The sequence below is a fragment of the Danio aesculapii genome, chromosome 1 (assembly GCF_903798145.1).
Source record: "Danio aesculapii chromosome 1, fDanAes4.1, whole genome shotgun sequence".
Taxonomy (NCBI): domain Eukaryota; kingdom Metazoa; phylum Chordata; class Actinopteri; order Cypriniformes; family Danionidae; genus Danio; species Danio aesculapii.
Genome location: NC_079435.1, coordinates 3,362,965 through 3,382,179, shown reverse-complemented (window position 1 = coordinate 3,382,179; position 19,215 = coordinate 3,362,965). Strand labels below are relative to the sequence as shown.

General features: G+C 38.1%; 1 protein-coding gene across 1 annotated transcript; it reads right to left on the bottom strand.

Annotated features, from left to right (window-relative positions):
* Nucleotides 1–2,763: 2,763 nt before the first annotated feature.
* LOC130222972 (adhesion G protein-coupled receptor E3) lies at nt 2,764–18,730 on the bottom strand. Its single transcript, XM_056455619.1, has 8 exons — nt 18,725–18,730; nt 16,028–16,099; nt 14,356–14,545; nt 12,949–13,062; nt 9,741–9,922; nt 7,531–7,692; nt 5,625–5,782; nt 2,764–3,645 (listed from the first exon to the last, which is right to left on the bottom strand). The coding sequence occupies exons 4-8, from the start codon at nt 13,046–13,048 to the stop codon at nt 3,561–3,563; spliced, it is 687 nt and encodes a 228-aa protein (XP_056311594.1). The 5' UTR covers nt 13,049–13,062; nt 14,356–14,545; nt 16,028–16,099; nt 18,725–18,730; the 3' UTR covers nt 2,764–3,560.
* Between the last annotated feature and the right edge of the window lie 485 nt (nt 18,731–19,215).

The window sequence follows — 19,215 nt, the reverse complement described above, 5'->3', positions numbered from 1 at the left end:
CTAAGAAAGATGATTGGCTTAGAAAGATAATTGGCTAAGAGAGATGATTAGATGAAACAGCTGATTGGCTAAGACAGATAATTGGCTTAGACATTTGATTGGCTGAGACAGTTAATGGGCTGAGACAGATGATTGGCCGAGACAGTTGATTGGCTGAGACAGACAATTCGCTGAGACATTTGATTGACTAAGACCGATGATTGGCTGAAACAATTGATTGGCTGAGATGGATGTTTAGCTTGGAAAGATAATTGGCTAAGACAGATCATTGGATAAAACAGCTGATTGGCTGAGACAGATAATTGGCTCAGACATTTGATTGGCTGAGACAGATTATTGACTTAGAAACATGATTGGCAGAGACTCATGATTGGATGAAACAGCTTATTGGCTGAGACATTTGATTGGCTGAGACAGATGATTAGCTGAGACAGATAATTGGCTCATAAAGATGATTAGCTGAGACAGTTGATTCGCTAAGAAAGAAAATTGGTTGAGACAAAATGCATCATACAAAATATTAACCTCTGCACATCACCCACTTGATAAAATAAGGCCCCAAGATGACAAGATAATTCATTGGGCCGTATTCGTTAAGAAAAGGCAATATTTTTACATAAAGCTAAACAGCTTGTCCTCTACAGTAAATTAAAACAGTATTATAAATAATGGAAAACCTAAAAATGAAACCTAATCTACCTACATACCTATGTGCACTAGTGTATGTTTCAGTTATGAATCTTGTGATGTTTAAATGAACATGTTTCTGTACAAAGACAAAAAAGCCTGTAATTTTACTTTAATGAGGTGTGTTCAGTACAAAGTATGTAACTTGAAATATTTAGTCTCACAATGAAAATCTACAAATAAATGGTTTGAACATTTTCTGAATATTCATTTTGATGAATGGAAATGTTTTGAATTGGTTTTTGACCGCATTGTGAGCTGAACAGATAACTACATTAGACAAATATTAAAAGCTGTATTAGATGTGTGTGCTTTGCAGCTTCACTTCTTATTTACAGTACCTCCACAAAAAGTGGATATACAATTAAATGTTTCTGTTGCAATTTAAATACAAAAAAACTAGAGGAGGATTTTTTAGCATTCTTTAAACAGCGGTATTCCCCTAAAATTGAGAAATTCAATCTTTGCTATGATTTTGCATAGATTATATGAGATGAGAAGCAGATTAACATGCTGTAGATCTTCAGTGAAATCAAACACAAGAACATCAAAGTCCAGAGCAGAAAGAAAATAAAACTACAACTGAGAAAGGAGGACTCAGGCAGGGAAGTTTATATACTCAAGGGCTAACAAGGTAATAATGGGGTGGAGACAGTCACTGGATTAAGGGGCGGGATTAAACAAGATGATTATACATTAAAAAAACAACGATTGGTCCATGTTTTAAATTCCTGTTTAGAGAGGCCATGTTTTGGTCTTCGACAGGTCTAACGCAATCATGTGATGCAATGTCACAGGTCCACCAAGCTTGAACTTTTCAATGCAGTAAACTGCAAAACTTGTCACACGAACTTGCGTTTCCGGTCTGACGCTTTCGCATGCGTATGAATGGAAGTCTATGGGGAGAAAAGTCCGGTGTGAAAGCAGCTTCACTCGTTTCCTGCCACCTGCCTTTCATTCCTGCTGATTGCTGGTACTATACCTGAGTGTGTTTTGTTTCTCTTCTTACCAGATTCCCCTTTATTTGTATAGCGCTTATACAATGTAGATTGTGTCAAAGCAGCTTCACATAAAAGGTCACAGTAAATAGGAACAGTGTAGTTCAGTTTGTAGTGTTTAAGTTCAGTTCAGTTTAGCTCAGTTCAGTGTGGTTTAATAGTCACTACTGAGAGTCCAAACACTGAAGAGCAAATCCAACGATGCGCAGCTCTACAGATCCTGAACCATGCAAGCCAGTGGCGACAGCGGAGAGGGAAAAACTTCACTAATGGCGGAAGTGAAGAAAAAAAACCTTGAGAGAAACCAGGCTCAGTTGGGCACGATCATTTTAATTTCTCCGCTGGCCAAACGTCTTGTACAGAGCTGCAGTCTTAGTGGCGGAGGCTGGAAGCTGGCCTCAGCGAAGACTCGTCTGTCTCTGGAGCGTCACAGGAATCAGTCTCATGTTCTCCACTCTTCCATGACCACCACAGTAGCTGCTCAGGATTCGGCCTGGTCCAGGATATGGAAACCTTGGGATCATCTCGTTGTTGGTCTTGGATCGAATCAGTGACTCTGCATAGTCCAGAGTGTTGGGTTTCTTTCTTGTCAGTCTGTTGTTTGTTTTACACCTGTGTTGTCTGTCCAGTTCTCTGGAGCCATCCTGGATTTGGCCTGCCCTCCTGGAGATTCATTTCCTTATCCTGTACAACCAGGCCTGAACCTAGACTTACTTTATTTTGATTCGAATTTAGCCCACTCCTGATATTCTCTTTCCTGTGGTGCTGTTAATTTTTATTGCAATTTATCCTATGTTCTGACGTATTGCCTGTGGTCCATTGCTCGAGTTGCTGAGTCTTTTTCTTTTGCATATTCATTTAAAAACATATTGAATTGAACTCCTCTGCTTCTGGGACCTTTTTACAGACACTCGTGACAGGTTTGGCACTGGAGTGAACCGGAACAATGGGGAACAATGCAAAACACAACAAACAGAGCTTTTTTTATGTTGTGAATCTCAGTTATAAACATTTTTTTAAGTATTTTTTTGTTTATTAAGATATTTTGGTACAAAATACATGAAAAAATTCAGGAAAACTGAAATGTGACCTTAATAAAAGCAAAAAACAAGTCATGATTGAAAATACAGATGAATTTAACATTATAACATTGAATAAGGCATCACTATAGTTTTAAATGAACACCACAACATCAAACCTGCAACCCTACCTCAGTAAAATACATTTATATCTTGCATGAGGGATGTGAATATATATATGAAGTAATATGCAGTAAATTGGGATCACTGGCAGAAAAAGCCAGCAGTCCAAACTCAATCAACAGAAATAAGACATATGGATTAATAACATTAATAAACCACTATGATTACATACATTAATTTTTTTCTTTTTTACAATGATTTGAAAAGGCTTTACAAGGCTTTTCCATTTCACCATACATGTATGTTTATAATAGCTATGTAGCAATAAGATACGACACACATTACATGCAGGAATGAGCATCTAATAAACAAGATATAACAGTTTTTAGCAGTTAAAGCAGCGACAGTTAAATAAAAAAGTAGTTTAACAGATTTATTAAATATTTGAGCTGATGGTTTTACCTTTTTAACTAGCATTTATTCCATAATGAGCTTTTTTTATTCTAGTTGGCTTATACATATATTTTTGCCCTCCATCCAAAAATTTATGTACATCAGTATTATTGGCAGATTTAATATTAAAAAAACTGTTTAATATTCTTCTATATAATATAATTTACAGAATAAAGAATGATTAATATTGTGTAATATTTATTTCATCACCAGCAGACATAATTTTTTTAAGGAATATCATTTAACCTGCTTAATTCAGTAGTCATTTTGCTTCATGGGTTTAATATTTTATTGCAGTAGATGCCTCTGTTGGGTTGGAGTTGAGAGTAAAGACATCTGAAGCACTTTGTGTAGTGCTGCTCAACCTGCACACAAATAACGAGACAAGATTAGAGACTTCATGAGAGCAATTTCACCTCTGAAACTCACACATCTGCATCATATATCCCTGTATATTATTAAGACCTTGTCACTTCATCATATTTACAAGTTTTTTGCACTATATACTGTTTTGCATCTGCACAACTCTGGTTTGCACCCCTCGCCATGTGCCCTTAAGTGTAATTGTATTGTTTACAATTTTTATTTTACTTATATTTTTAGATTACATTATATGTGTAATTGTATTTACTGTCATTTCTTTTCAAAATCTACTACTGGAATTAATATTATCTGTTATGCACCTAGTGGCTGAGAGTAATGCAATTTCTATTCTCTGTATGTCCTGTACATGTGGTTGAATTGACAATATAGCCGACTTTGACTTTTCATGGTTTATAAAAGATGCCCAGGTTTGCATTATCCGAAGTAATGTGAATTGTTAAGCTTTTTAATAACTTAAGTTTGTCTAAAAACATGAAATAGTTTTCCTATAGAGCGGGAAATGATCAATTAATCTCATCTTTTTAATTCCAAATAGTTTTGAAGATTTATATATATATATATATATATATATATATATATATATATATATATATATATATATATATATATATAATTTAATTTATTTATTTATTTTTTTTCTTATTATTTTTTTTATTTATTTATTTATTTATTTTTTATAGTTTTTATTTATTTTTAAATGAGGTCAGAGGTCAGAATTAGCGTTTATTTTGCCAATGTAAAATAAATAAGCTCAACACAGTGGATTATGGCAAGAATAAATCTTATTTATTTATTATCTTGTTGACTACATTTTAGTCTAATCTTTTTACATAAACAGTAATGGATCAGAACATTAGCAAACATAGTTTTCAGTCACATTACTAGCGAAGAGTTCACAAGCAAAATATATTAGTGTTTTGAACCATACTAAAATGTATCATACTGTATATATTACAGTATTTACAACTGTTTGTTAATGAATGCTCCAGCATACTGTAGTGTTAACTATAGTGAACTAATAAATACTGTAGTATATTTTAGTTTTTATTACAGTAAACTGTAATTGCACAGTAAATTGAAGTTTAATATACCATATAGACTGATTTCACGCCATTTTAAAAGCAAAAGCGAGGCTGTTGTGGGAAGAAACCCGGAGGTATCGCCTGAAGTGACACAGGAACAACATCTGTGATTGCCTACTGTTGAGTACCTGGCTGTATATCTAATCAGTGAATAGAAAGTGACACAAATGTATAATTTCACTGCTTTCTGAGTGACCCTAAAGTCCGTTCTGAATGGATAGTATAAATAAAAAGGGATATTGGACCTCTTTTTCAGCTAAGTTAAGGGAAATGCCACTAGTTAGCTAATGTTTTCTTAGCCAAACACGTTTTAGATGCCGTTTATCAGACTCAAGTTCATGAAAAGATTCTTTCACTATATTAGACTTGTCACAATACTTACTTTCGGTATTGAAATAAAATATAAAAACTGCAATTTCCCGCTAACATTTAAGCACTGTTGAGCGCGTTCTTAGACACCGCTGATTTGCCATTGTGTTCACATGCTCAACAGAAATGACTGTGATTGGCCGTAAAGGTCATCAGCTTACTCATGTTTACTGAGTGCAGACACAGATGAGCGATACTGATCTTCGCGGCTTATAAATGCTCCAGTGTCCCTGTATCTGTGTTTGCACTCATCTCATTTACATTTAAAGCGACAGTCACCAAAATGTCACAATTAGGATCAAAGTTTAAAAGGTTCAGTTTCAGAGAGATATAAAACATTATTTGTGTAGTGTTTAAGCTTAAACTTCACAGACACACTCTAGGGGCATCTTAAAAAATGGGTCATAATAGGTCCCCTTTAAAGTACGGAACATTGTGATTTCACATAAGCCTTGATCTATTTCACTCTTTGACGATAAACAAATAATAAAACAAGCAAACAAACGTACTCTTCTCTGCTGTAGCCTTTAGGAATCAGCCTGATACAGCTAGAGTGACCACATATGCGATCTTTCAGAGGACGCCAACAACACAAAGTGAAGATTGACAAGGTCAAAATGGCAGACGCCAGTCCAATGATCACAATCACCAAACTCATTGAGTTGATCTGAGAAAGGAATGAACAAAGAACAAAACACACACACACACATCAGATAACATGAGTGCCAGATCTGTGCTGCTCCTCAGTGCTCATTGTGATGAGAGGAATACATTTTAATTTTATAGTGCTTTTCTCAAACCTTAGCACTGATAATTATAATTAAAAATGCAATCCGAGTTAGGTTAAAAGAAGCCACTGAATTACAAAAATAAGTAGAAGTTATGCCATGAAGAGCTTTCAATATCAAAATCAACAATTTAAAATCATCACATCATGTCAATAATTTCCATTCACATATTGTTAAGCACATTATGGAATATCGCATTAAAAAAGAGCTTAATGGGAACAAGATGTGCATACCTTTTTCAAAATGTGCATTATATATACTGTATATATACACAGTTGAAGTCAGAATCATTAGCCCCCCTTTGAATTTTGTTTTCTTTTTTAAATATTTCCCAAATGATGTTTAACAGAGCAAGGAAATTTTCACAGTATGTCTGATAATATTTTTTCTTCTAGAGAAAGTCTTATTTGTTTTATTTCGGTGAGAATAAAAGCAGTTTTTAATTTTTTAAACACCATTTTAAGTTCAAATATCATAGCCTCTTTAAGCTATATATTTTTTCAATAGTCTACTGAACAAACCATCATTATACAATAACTTGCCTAATTACCCTAACCTGCCTAGTTACCCTAATTAACCTAGTTAAGCCTTTAAATGTCACTTTAAGCTGTATAGAAGTGTCTTGAAGAATATCTAGTCTAATATTATTTACTGTCATCATGACAAAGATAAAATAAATCCGTTATTAGAAATGAGTTATTAAAACTATTATGTTTAGAAATGTGTTGAAAAAAATCTCTCCGTTAAACAGAAATTGGGGAAAAAATATATAGGGGGCTAATAATTCAGGGGGGTTTACAATTTTGACTTCAACTGTATATCGAATTTCAAAAAAGTGTAGAAAAATTATAGAAAATAATACAAGAAAGGTTCACAGTGGCTTCTCCTACCTCACAAAACTACATTTTCTGTCTGATATTTGGCTCCCGTTTATCAGGAAGGGATGAATTTGTTCACTCTGACTCATTGGATGAAAATGCTGTTAATTTGCTAGTATTTTACGCAACATGCCAGTTTTGCGAATAAATCTAATGCCCATTTTTGGATGGAAATTATTCTTCAAGTTTTCACACTTGGCTTTTTTCCGGATGAGAGCCCTGAACTTTTAAGATTCTCGAGCCCTGGGCTACCTTCCGTAAGCAGGCGAGAGGGGAGTTTGAGCTTACGTAGATCTCGATGAACTCCCCCGACTTATTAACGGCTAATGACAGATTATAGTGATAGCTAAACTGCTTACTAAGTGCTCGTCTACAGTGCCAACGTCAGAGTTCACCAAGCTTGAACTTTCTGTGAGAACCAGTCTAACGCATTCATGTTTGTATGAATGGAAGTCTATAGAGAGAAAAGTCCAGTGCGATCGCAGCTTAACTGAGGTAAGGTACTCTGGTTATTTATAGTGAGTTAGAAATCGTCTGATTGGTGAATCATGTGTTAGCTAAATGCGGGACCAGCCATGGCCAAACATAATCATCTCGAAATTAGTTCATAAATAACAGGTGAGACATGCTGATGATCAAATTAACACATGTACACATTTACAATTAAAAAACTATGCAAAATAAACACTGCAATGGGTGGAAAAAAAACATTCATGTGTGTATGACTGATTACTTTTTCTTTTACTCACCTCTGGTGAAGGCCTGCTAGTTTGCACAAGAGCAAATGTGGACAGATGAACACAGGAACACACAGTGTGGCTGCCGTTGTTGTTTAACACAGAACAACCATCTACAATCCACTCACTGATATTCCAGTACACACAGGACAGAGAACCTCTGGGGTCAAACTCCTGCAAAAAGAAGAACAACCAAGCAGAAAATATTATAAATATTGTTATGGTGGGGTGCTCGGGTTAAGTCTGTGAGGGCGGACATGCAAATCAATTTAGCATAATTCACGTGTCATTGTAGAACAGTAATTACTATTTTAATGTCACTGTGAGAGGGTGGGTTTAGGGTTGGGGTTGACCTTAATAAAACACTATTTAATAGGTAGTTTAATAAACAATAAAAATAAGTTAGGGATAAAGTGCATCCAGGAGGTTGTTATCACAGAATAAAACCTGACAGGTTTATCAGTAGTCCAACGCAAAGCGGGTCAAAGTTGTATAAGACAGAAGGGTTTATTCTGCGGTTCTATACAACCATCCTGGATGTACTTTATCCTACTTATTACACTGCTACTTGCCATAAAGCATCAATATTTAAACACAAAACATTGTTCTGAGCAATAATAGTTATTAATTCTTTAATTAAATGCAAAGCTGACAGAACTGAAAACAGCTAAATGGAGTATACACTAACCTGTGCACTATTCAGACACAAGATGGAGCCAAACAGACCAAAACACAAAGCTGACAGAAACTAAAACAGCTAAATGGAGTATACACTAACCTGCGCATTATTCAGACACAAGATGGAGCCAAACAGTTAAAAACACAAAGCTGACAGAAACGAAAACAGCTGATGGAGTATACACTAACCTGCACATTATTCAGACACAAGACACTATAAACAGTCAAAAACACAAAGCTGACAGAAACTAAAACAGCTAAATGGTGTATACACTAACCTGAGCATTATTCAGACACAAGATGGCGCCAAACAGTCAAAAACACAAAGCAGACAGGAACGAAAACAGCTGATGGACTATACACTAACCTGTGCAATAATTCAGACACAAGATGGCGCCAAACAGACAAAAACAGCTGATGGAGTATACACTAACCTGTGTATTATTCAGACACAAGATGGCGCCAAACAGTCAAAAACACAAAGATGACAGAAACTAAAACAGCTGATGGAGTATACACTAACCTATGCATTATTCAGACACTAGATGGCGCCAAACAGTCAAAAACACAAAGCAGACAGAAACTAAAACAGCTGATGGAGTATACACTAACCTGCGCATTATTCAGACACTAGATTGCGCCAAACAGTCAAAAACACAAAGCAGACAGGAACGAAAACAGCTGATGGAGTATACACTAACCTACATAATATTCATTCTCGAGACATCATCAAACAGTCAAAAACCATGGCAGATGAGCAGATACATATGAATGTGGATATAAGTATTTGGATGTGAACATATTCATTGACAGTCAAGGTTATTCTCAGTTCCCAGAAGAATCTGTGCTATTTAGTGGTTGTTATTTGGGAATAACATACATTGGAATGTTACGACTGACCAATCAGAAGTGAGTATTCCAGACAGCCGAATAATAATTCTCATTAACTAATCAGCTGTAGTTGTATCCCTTCTAGCGACAACAGTTTACTAGAGAGTACCTGGCAGCTGGACTACACATCTTAATCCTTACACTTATTACACACTCATCTTCAGGACATTAACACACTTATATAAACTCCACTCATATCAGTGTTGTCTTGTTAGCAGCATTATAAAGCTCTTTCCCTGTTTTCCCTAGATCAGGGGTCACCAATCTCGTTCCTGGAGGTCCAATGCTCTGCAGGGTTTAGCTCCAACTTGCCTCAACGCACCTGCCTGGGTGTTTCAAGTATACCAAGTAAGAGCTTGATTAGCTTGTTCATGTGTGTTTGATTAGGGTTGGGGCTAAAATCTGCAGGACACCGGCCTTCCAGGAACAAGTTTGTTGATCCCTGCCCTGGATACTATTGTTTGCCACCTGTCTTGACCCTTCGCATTTTTATTCGGATCGCTTTTATTATGTTTGCTGGTGTTTGACCTATGCTTGAAGCTGAATTTGGATCTAATCCGTCATCACGTCTTCCCTATGAGACAGTAAATATTTTCCGTTTTCAGATGTTGAACAGTGCTGACATTGGACATAGGCACATTTCAGTCTCTCACTCTGATGTGTCTGAAGGTGAAGTTGACCGGTTTGGTGAGCGCAGTGTTGGTGGTTTTGGGAAGAGTAGCCGAGATCACAGTGGACATCATGGTTTTAATCATGTTATTTTGTGGGTTGAAGAAGTCGGGCTTCAGGAGATTCTCCATTGTGGTGTAGCTCAAGATAGCAACAGCAGCTGATCCTGAAGGAGAGAAATGAAAAATAAAAAGGTCACACTTTATTTTGATGGTCCGTTTGTTGAATTTAAGTTACATTGCATCTACATGCCAACTAATTCTCATTAGATTATAAGTAGACTGTTAGGTTGGGGTTGTGGTTAGTGTTAGTATAAGTTGACATGTACCTGCAAAGTTTCTTATAGTCAGTTAAATGTCTGTTAAAGGAGCAGAATCAGCAGATATAAAGCAGACAGTCTACTAATACTCAAACAGACCCTCAAAATAAAGTGTTACCAATAAAAACATTGATTAGTGGTAATCAGGCTCTCCAGGATTTACAGATTGCTGAATTTATCACAAAATCAAGCTAATGTTGGAAGACTTTGCAGAGTTTGCAATTTTTGTTTAAACTGATTCAGATTTTTTGCACCACAGAGTGCAATCTGTATAGTTTTCATTCAAAAACATTATCAACAACGTTATCCCAACCTTAACAACCCAGGCTCATTCTGAGAACGTAGTCCCGGGGACGTTTCTGGAGACCGCGAAATACGTAGCCGGGGGTACGTGCGGCTGCATTTCATTTTTTTAAGCGAACGCTGCGGGGCGGTGTGACGCCGTTCCCTTCGGCGCTTGCCAGCCGGCCGCTCGCCTCCGTGTGGAGGGCTTTCCCGCTGCAGCCAGTTTGTCCGGTTACCTCTTCGTGTACTCTGGCGGACTCGAGGCACAGAGAGGGGCTGACCATGACGGCGACGACGACCGGGTTCGAGTCCGGGGAAGAGCGGTTCCAGAAATCAGGTAAGAAAAAAAAAAACAAAATCCAAAAAATGAAGCGAACAAGTTCGTCACAGGGTGAGAATGTGGTCAAAATCCGAAAACGTGGTAAAAATCAGACGAGGGCTTTTCTTTTTCTGGACGGCTTTTGTGAACCGTCGTTGGTTGGGTTTGGGGACGGAGGAGGGTGGGTCAGCCGATTGGCCGGTCGCACGGTCAATCATTCCGTCATGAAGACAGGCAGACAGGCGGAAGGTCGTTCGACAGCGGCCTCCAGCGGGTTTACGCGAGAACGGCGCGGGAAAAAGCGCGCACAGCGGCCTCTCGCGGACTCGCGAAAACAAAAACTGCACAAATACGTACCTCCCGGGACGTATTTCGCGGTCTCCAGAAACGTCCCCGGGACTATGTTCTCAGAATGAGCCTGGGTTGAACCTTAAAGGGTCACGGAAAACCAAAACACATGTTTTGAGCTGTTGACAGTCATATATTTGTCCCACGCTGCTATAAACACTATTAGGACACATATTTCACCCTATTAAGTGAAAATGTGTTATTTTTGTGTTATTTCGAGCAAATTCGTTCTTCATGTTTGAAACAAATTTTTGAAGCTGCGTCACGGTGATTAGATACTTGCGTGAATTCCAGCATGGAGAGTGGATGTCTGTACCTGTGAGTGCATCATAACGTCTCTGAGTGTGCTGCATTAATTCATGAGTAAAACTTGGTTTAAACCAATCAGCGAACTCTATTGTGTATGTGGTGCAACTTTGTAAATATGCATGATAGCTTCAAACACTGTTTTTACCTGTTACAGTGTTCAGACAGCAGAGAGACGCCACGTTGTGTTGCCAAAACAAGTGGAAGAACAAGAATTTGGAGACACAGGTCGTCAGTGTTGTGTTCATAAATGTGCTGCGACAAAGTTTTTGTTTTCATTTCCCTGCTTTGAGAGCGCAGCTGGACTCACGTGTGGATTACAGTGCACGCGACAGAAATGCGTTTGTAAGGAAAATTTTTACCCGAGAACTTTTCGCATCTGGAAATGGTGAAATACGAATTTTCCGCTCGTCTTCTTTTAAAAAAGACGCGGCTCCAGTTGGTGTTGATTGTCCTGTCTCTATAGATTTGGTAAGTGATCGATCAGTGGTCTTTGTTTGTTTATTTACAAGCAAAGTTAGTTCGTATCGTCAGCAGTACTCTTTCAGTGTTTAAAGGCATACCTTAGTCAAAATGATTTAGTTACTAAGTTTACAGTACGTTAATTTCACTACAATATTATGGACTGAAAGATCCGCTGTAAATGCTGCTCTTCGAGTGTAAACATGTAAACACCGTAATCAAACTATTACGATCGTGTAGGATTTTTGCCGCATTTTGTGAGAGGATAGTCAACACACTCACAGCTTTCTGGCAGTTCCTGCTTCATATATCTCGATTGGCATGAGGGGCATGCATGAAATGTTCCTGAATGAAAGTGAAAGTTCCAAACTGCAGTTAAAGTCCACAGATTGATAATTTGGCAAGTAATTTGATTTCTGATGTCCATGTAAACACAGTCACTGTCTTTCTCCTCTGCATCTGTGCGTTGTTTTGCCTCGGTGAAAATCAGCGCGTGCCCAAACGGAAACTCCCATTTTTATGCAAAACCTTCCCTCTTTCCCTCCCACAACACTCCCACCTAAACAGAGATAAACAAACCCACTTTCCTGACTTTTTCCAAACTAGGGGTGTGAAAACACCCTGCTGAGACAGGGGGGGGTGGGCGGTTTCGTGGCCCTTTAATGTTTGAACTGGGCCACATGAGTTATCAATCGATAAACTTCTATATATTGTATATATGCATTTGTTGTCATTAATGTAGCTCTCTCTCTCTCTCTCTCTCTCTCTCTCTCTCTCTCACACACACACACACACACACACACACACACATATTAGCATGCACGCTTTGCATCATTTCCATCAATGATGGAACTTTAAATAGTCATCAAACATCATGGACAAGTCAGCATTTATTTTTAAACAATTGGTTTCATTTTCTAATGAGATCTAGCAGGCTTTAGGGGTAAACTCTAGTTTCCTTCAGGGCTTTCTTTATATAAATAACTGACATCAATGGTACTCCAGGTGAAAAAATCTATAAAGAATGAATATGTGTAAATCCTTGCATATTTTCACAGCAAAACTATAAAAGAAAAAACGCACAATTTAGCTAAACTTTTGCTTTCTGTGTGGCAAAAATCTGATATCTGACACACCAAAATATTTCAAATACCAATGTTGTTGTTGGCGATGTCAATGAGATCAATATCCATAGAAGAATCTGTCATGTCCAGTCGAGGGATTTCATCTAAAGTGACCGATGGCCCAACCATGAAGATTTTTACATCTGATGAAAAACAAAAGCCGTTTAATTAATCATGTAATTATCAAAATAATTACTATTACGAATAAATACAATGTTTATTCAACACTCTTGGTTGTTTTGCAGGATATCACCTAATAATATTTCCCCCACCTTACCATATGACAACCCCAAAACATTATTAATTCCAAGTGTGCCTCACACAGGTGAGTGGGCTTGACAAACCACCAGTAGAAAACACACTCTTTCATCTCTCTGACATGTTAACATTGGTAACTTGCTCCAGTTCTTGCACATTTCCCAACCCAGGCCCATTTTGCAAATGTACCACTATATACATTTCTGGAGAGCGCCATATACGTCGCAACTGCACCAGAGGCCACTGACTGACCTATCGACTGACCAACCCTCCTCCCCTAAACCCAACCGACAGTTTTCAAAAGCAATCCAGAAAAGCAACCACGTTTTCTTTACCACGTTTACCACATTCACAATCTGTTATTTACTTGTTTATTTTATTTTTTTGGCTTCTGTTTTTGTCTTGCTTTCTGGAACTGTTCTTTACCAGACTCAAACTCCATCATCGTGGTCAATTCCTCTTTGCGTCTCAAGTTCACCAACGTACGCGGCGAGCCACTGGACAAACTGGTAACAGTAGGAAAACTGTCCATACGGAGGTAAGCGGTCAGCTGGTAAGCGTGAAAAGGAATGGTGTCATACCACCTCATAGCGTACATTTCAAAGATGAAATGCAGCCGTATGTACTTTTGGCTACATAATTTGCGATCTCCAGAGGCGTATTTAGGGCTACGTTTTCAGAATGAGCCTATGCTAACATTTCCACCAGACACTTTCTTACAATCAGTTATTATAAAACAAACAAACAAACACTTTGTTAAGTAATGAAGTGTGCCTCACACAAGTGAGTGGGCTTGACAAACCACCTGTAGAAGCACTTGAAGCACTCTTCATTCTCTCTCTCAGAAGATAGTGAAAAGCGGAGAGGGAAGGGAGTGGGAGGTGTTGGTCATGCTGCCCCAAACAAGATGCCGCCCTGGGTGAACACGCATATTGCCTATGCCTAAATCCGCCATTGACTAACAGTGTCTTTGTAGAACAGTATCTTTGGTCGAAAGCATCTGCTAAATGACTAAATGTAAAATTCTGACCTCTAACATTAACATAACCATTAATAACATCTAACATAATTAGCGCTCTTGTTTAAAAAATTGTAGCTCTACACAATTAAACTGGATTTGCTGCAGTCTGACTCTATTTTAGAGAGTAAATAAGTATGTAAAAACTGTGTTCACTTACCTACAGCGCTAAGAGTAAAACTGACTCTAGCACTTGTGTTTGTCGGCTTCACAAGGGTAGAAATGAGTTTCTCACTGACTTTTAACACAGTGTTTCCCAATGAAGCCAGCTCAGCTGGCTCGGATGATGATGGCGAATCTAAAACCTTCTCTGTAGCGTTGAAGACTACAGTCAAAATGTTGGTCACCGTCTAAAATAATGACCAGGTAAAAACAGTTACTGTTCTGTAATCTAAAAAAAAGTCACACTTTACTTGAAGCAGTGTTCATAAGATTGTCATGGCACCTTTACAATCACACCATAACACATGTAATACATTTGAAGGAGATTCTATTGACCTCATTCTGCAATGTTGCTCATTTTTTGCGATTGTTTCAGAACTTCTGATTCAGCTTCCTATTGGAGAAATGACTAGGAATAAGAGAAAATGGTCAAACTGTTTGCTCTACAAACAAGTGTGTTCATGACTATACATAAATAGTAGAATAATAATAACAAGAATAAATCTGTTTGCAACATCAAGCAGCAGAACGAGCTGCTTTTAATGTATAAAAATCAATAGAAGTGAATGAAACTTGATGACTCCAATGGATGTGACCTATCGGTACATGAATACTAATGTCAATACATGCTAATGACAACTTTCACCAAGTGTCATTCACTCAGTTATGTCTTTGTTATGACTTTACATGACCAAGCATGCTATAACCTGTGTTTGTCATGACAAATTACCAAGACAACATGACATGTCATAAATCTAGCATAAACATGACTGTCATGAGGCCATTATAATAGTGTCTGATGCATATTTAGTAACACTTTAGCAATGGTCCATTAGTTATTGTTAGTTAATGTATTTGCTTACATGAACAAACAATTGGTAATATATTTATTAAATATTTATTAATGTTAATTAGCAGGGGCAGACTGGCCATCTATCATCTTGCAATCTATCTGGCCTGGCCAATTACAGATCTAAATAATATTAAAACAATAGAATAATAAAAGAGCGTCATTAATATTTAATGATATTTAATATCTGTTGTAATCACCAGCCGTGTTTTCTTTATGCTCCTGTTTTGCTCCTGTTTTTGACCATTGCCTGTACGACCTTGCCTTTAATAAACTGCATTTCGGTCCACATGTCTGTTTTCAGTGTCTGCTTCATAACAGACATGCGAATACAAATGCAGTTTATTAAAGGCAAGGTCGTACAGGCAATGGTCAAAAACAGGAGCAAAATAGGAGCATAAAGGTAATCCACTAAACATGGTCAAAAATACTGGCGAGAGGGAAGACTAGGCGACAACAAATCAAGATGAGAACAAGGAATCAAAATCATGGAAAAACAAACAAGGAAGGGATGCGGTTATACAATTGACCACACAATTATAATGACATCATGACTATCATGTTTATGCCAGATTTATGACAAGTTATGTTTTCTTGGTAATGTCAATGTGTCATGACAAAAACATCTCAAATGGTCACGTTTGCATTTAAATTGACCTAACTGAGCGAATGAAACTTAATGTCATAAGGATGCATAAAATCTCATTCACTTTCATGATGTGTGTCATGGCATGTCTGCAAAGGATTCAGGACAGTCTTATGAACACCGCTTCAAGTACAGCATTCCCCATTGTTCTCTGATTTGATATTTAAAGCTTACGGTGAGTGGGAGCTCTGCATTCTCATCAATCTGCTCAAGTAGATTGTTATGACATCCTCCAGAGGTCTGACACTGAAATCACAAATGAGCTTTTTGAATAAGACTCAAGTTAATAGTAAATAGATAGTCTATGGCTGTGTTTCCATCCAAAAATGGCAATAAAAATTTATGTGCAAACTGGAATATCGCATAAAATATTAGCGATTAAAGCAGCGTTTCCAGCCAATGAGAAACAAAAGAGAACACAGAAGCCACTTCCTGATAAACTGACACCAAATATCAGTCAGAGAAATGTAGTTTCATGCATTGGGAAAAGCTACTGTGGTGTTTTTTCTCCTCTAATAAATGAGTTGCGCCTTAGAAGACGGAGACGGTGACTTTGCGGTGGCTTTTGGAGGCGTGAGACGCTCTTTGGAAGCGCAAACAGATGCTCAAGACAGTTCTGGAGGGAAGAAAAATAGAATAAATAGATATGTACATTTCCTGAAGAACGGCAACGCGGTGGCGCAGTAGGTAGTGTTGTCGCTTCACAACAAGAAGGTTGCTGGTTCGAGCCTCTGCTGGGTCAGTTGGCATTTCTGTGTGGAGTTTGCATGTTCTCCCCACGTTTGCGTGGGTTTCCTTCGGGTGCTCCGGTTTCCCCACAGTCCAAAGGTATGCGGTACAGGTGAATTGGGTAATCTGAATTGTCCGTAGTGTAGGAGTATGAGTGAGTGTGTATAGATGTTTCCCCGTGATGGGTTGCAACTGGAAGGGCATCCGCTCAGTGAAACATGTGCTGGATAAACTGGCGGTTCATTCCACTGTGGCGACCCCAAATTAATAAAGGGACTAAGCTGAAAAGAAAATGAATGAATGAATTTCCTGAAGAAAATGCAAGTAGGGTTTGAAGTGGCAAATCTCCAAGGTTAAATGCAATACTGTTTTAATTGGTTGCTAGGTGGGTGATGTGAGTGATCACTAAGCAGTTACTAAGGTAATACTAGGCTGGTGGTTGCTTTGCAGTTGCTTGGGTAATCTGAGTGGTTGTTTGGCAGCTGCTGAGATACACTGGGTTGTTACTAGACTAGCCTCATTTACATATTTGATTAAATCTTGACACCATTTCTAGCATGTTATAACACTTATCTCTAAAATGTTTTGATGCTGAGATATAGCTGTTGATAAATTGTTGCTAGGGTACTCTGTTTTGTTGCTATGGGCATGGTTACTTGAATGTGGTTGGATGCCATTCAAATGAGCCCACCCCCATGTCTGTATGATACTTCCATGCAAAGATATGCATCTAGGCCTATTATAATAGCAGTCTGTCTATGCTATCAGTTCCACGGTTTTACGATGTGGTCACATGTTGATTGGTCAGTTTGAATGTATCAGTGTCTGGGCTTTGGTCACATGGTCAAGAAAGATACTAAATAGGTGGTAAACTTTGCAATGTCTTTATTTCCTGCTCTGCTCTTCTTCTCTGGCTCTACTGCTATAAGACTATATGCTATCAGGCCTATTTACAATTATTATAATATGTTTTTATCATTTCATTTTTAATCATTTTATAGAGTTATTTGTAATTAATTCAGATGTAACCATAGAGAATTATTGTCATTAAATCATCTCATTTTCAAGTATTTGTGAATTACATTTGATTTAACATCAACATTTAATTGTTCCATATTGCACTACAATACAATCACATATCAACGCTCTCCCACATTTTTAGCTATTAATGCTGCCCTTATTTCAATTTTGGTATAAGATTGCAGAAGGATGGTTTGACTAGAATGTACAGTTTTTTTACCATCATGTACAGTTTGTACCAGAACCACAATTCGAACTACTGTGGTTAAAAAAACATTCCTTACAATGGGATGAATGTGTTGCAACGAGCCATGTGAAGTCTATGGCAGACTTTGGGACGTCCTAGTGCCCGAGGAATGTAACATTTACTGTTTTGCGGTGTATGTTCTTACTTACGTCTGGTTTATACTTCTGCGTGAAGTGATCGGCGTGCTGTTTGTGTTGCTCTGCAATAACACTTCTGAAACGCTAGCTGACAGTGAGGTGTTTATATTCCTCTGTGTTGTTGTCTGAGTGCATCCTTAGTGTACAAGTGCTCAAACTCATTTTTAGGCAGGAATCGGCTCTAATCATAAGGTAAACGCAAAACAACAGTTTCCATCTAGACCTCCTTTACGGAACTCCACACTCGCTCCATCGGGCTCTCGCGGCTCTCATCTCCACCCACACTCGTCAGCACTACCAAGCCGACCAAACACAGAGCTTGTGCTATGCGTCGTTGCGATGTGTAGTTAACGTTTTTGAACGTCGACGGCCACGGCGGGGGGCGCTATGCGACCACGTGTAGGCTGCGCCGGAGCATTGACGCAAAAGTATAAATCAACCTTTAGGCTGCTAACCTCTCCAGATGTCATAAATCCAATATTTCTATGAAATTAATAATTGGTGCTATGATGCATCAAAGTCTGACTCAACGTTAAGTAAAATAAAAAAAAAAAACGACCCATTATAGAAGTCATAGCACACCATTCCTGATAAATCTGTACAATCTGACCCCACATTGCCTCTGGGTTTTTAAAATTATTGCGCAATAGCTATTTTTTTATGCGATATTCCAAAATGTGCCAAAAAGGTTGCTGGATGTAAACATAGTCACTAAGTCAAATGAAATATCATGCTTACCCCACATTGATCTGCCAGTGAGACATTCAGGAATGAAGATCAGGAAATGCATCAATGCAACATATCAAATGCTAACACAAAGCGTGAGTGTAGAAACATACTCACCTGTGGAAGTGCAGGTCAGAGAGTCGTTATAAAGCACACAGTCAGAAACTGGACCGACTGCAGTATTTAAAGCAATGCTACTGTTATACGTCTCACAGAAGCAGGAGGACAGAGTGCTGCTTGAGCATGTACAGGTGTCCCCATTTCCAATGCAATTACAGTTATTTCCAACACATGTGTATTTGTTTTGGTATTGATTGATATATTTCTGGAAATCATATGCGATTGTGTTGCAGAACATGCGGTACTGAGAGCCAGTGCAGACGTATGTGTCGTTATAAAGCACACAGTCAGAGACTGGACTAGCTCGAGCAAGGATGGAGATGTTTTTGCTGTGATCTGTACAGTAGCAGGAGGAGGGCACACTAGAGGAGCATGAACAGGTG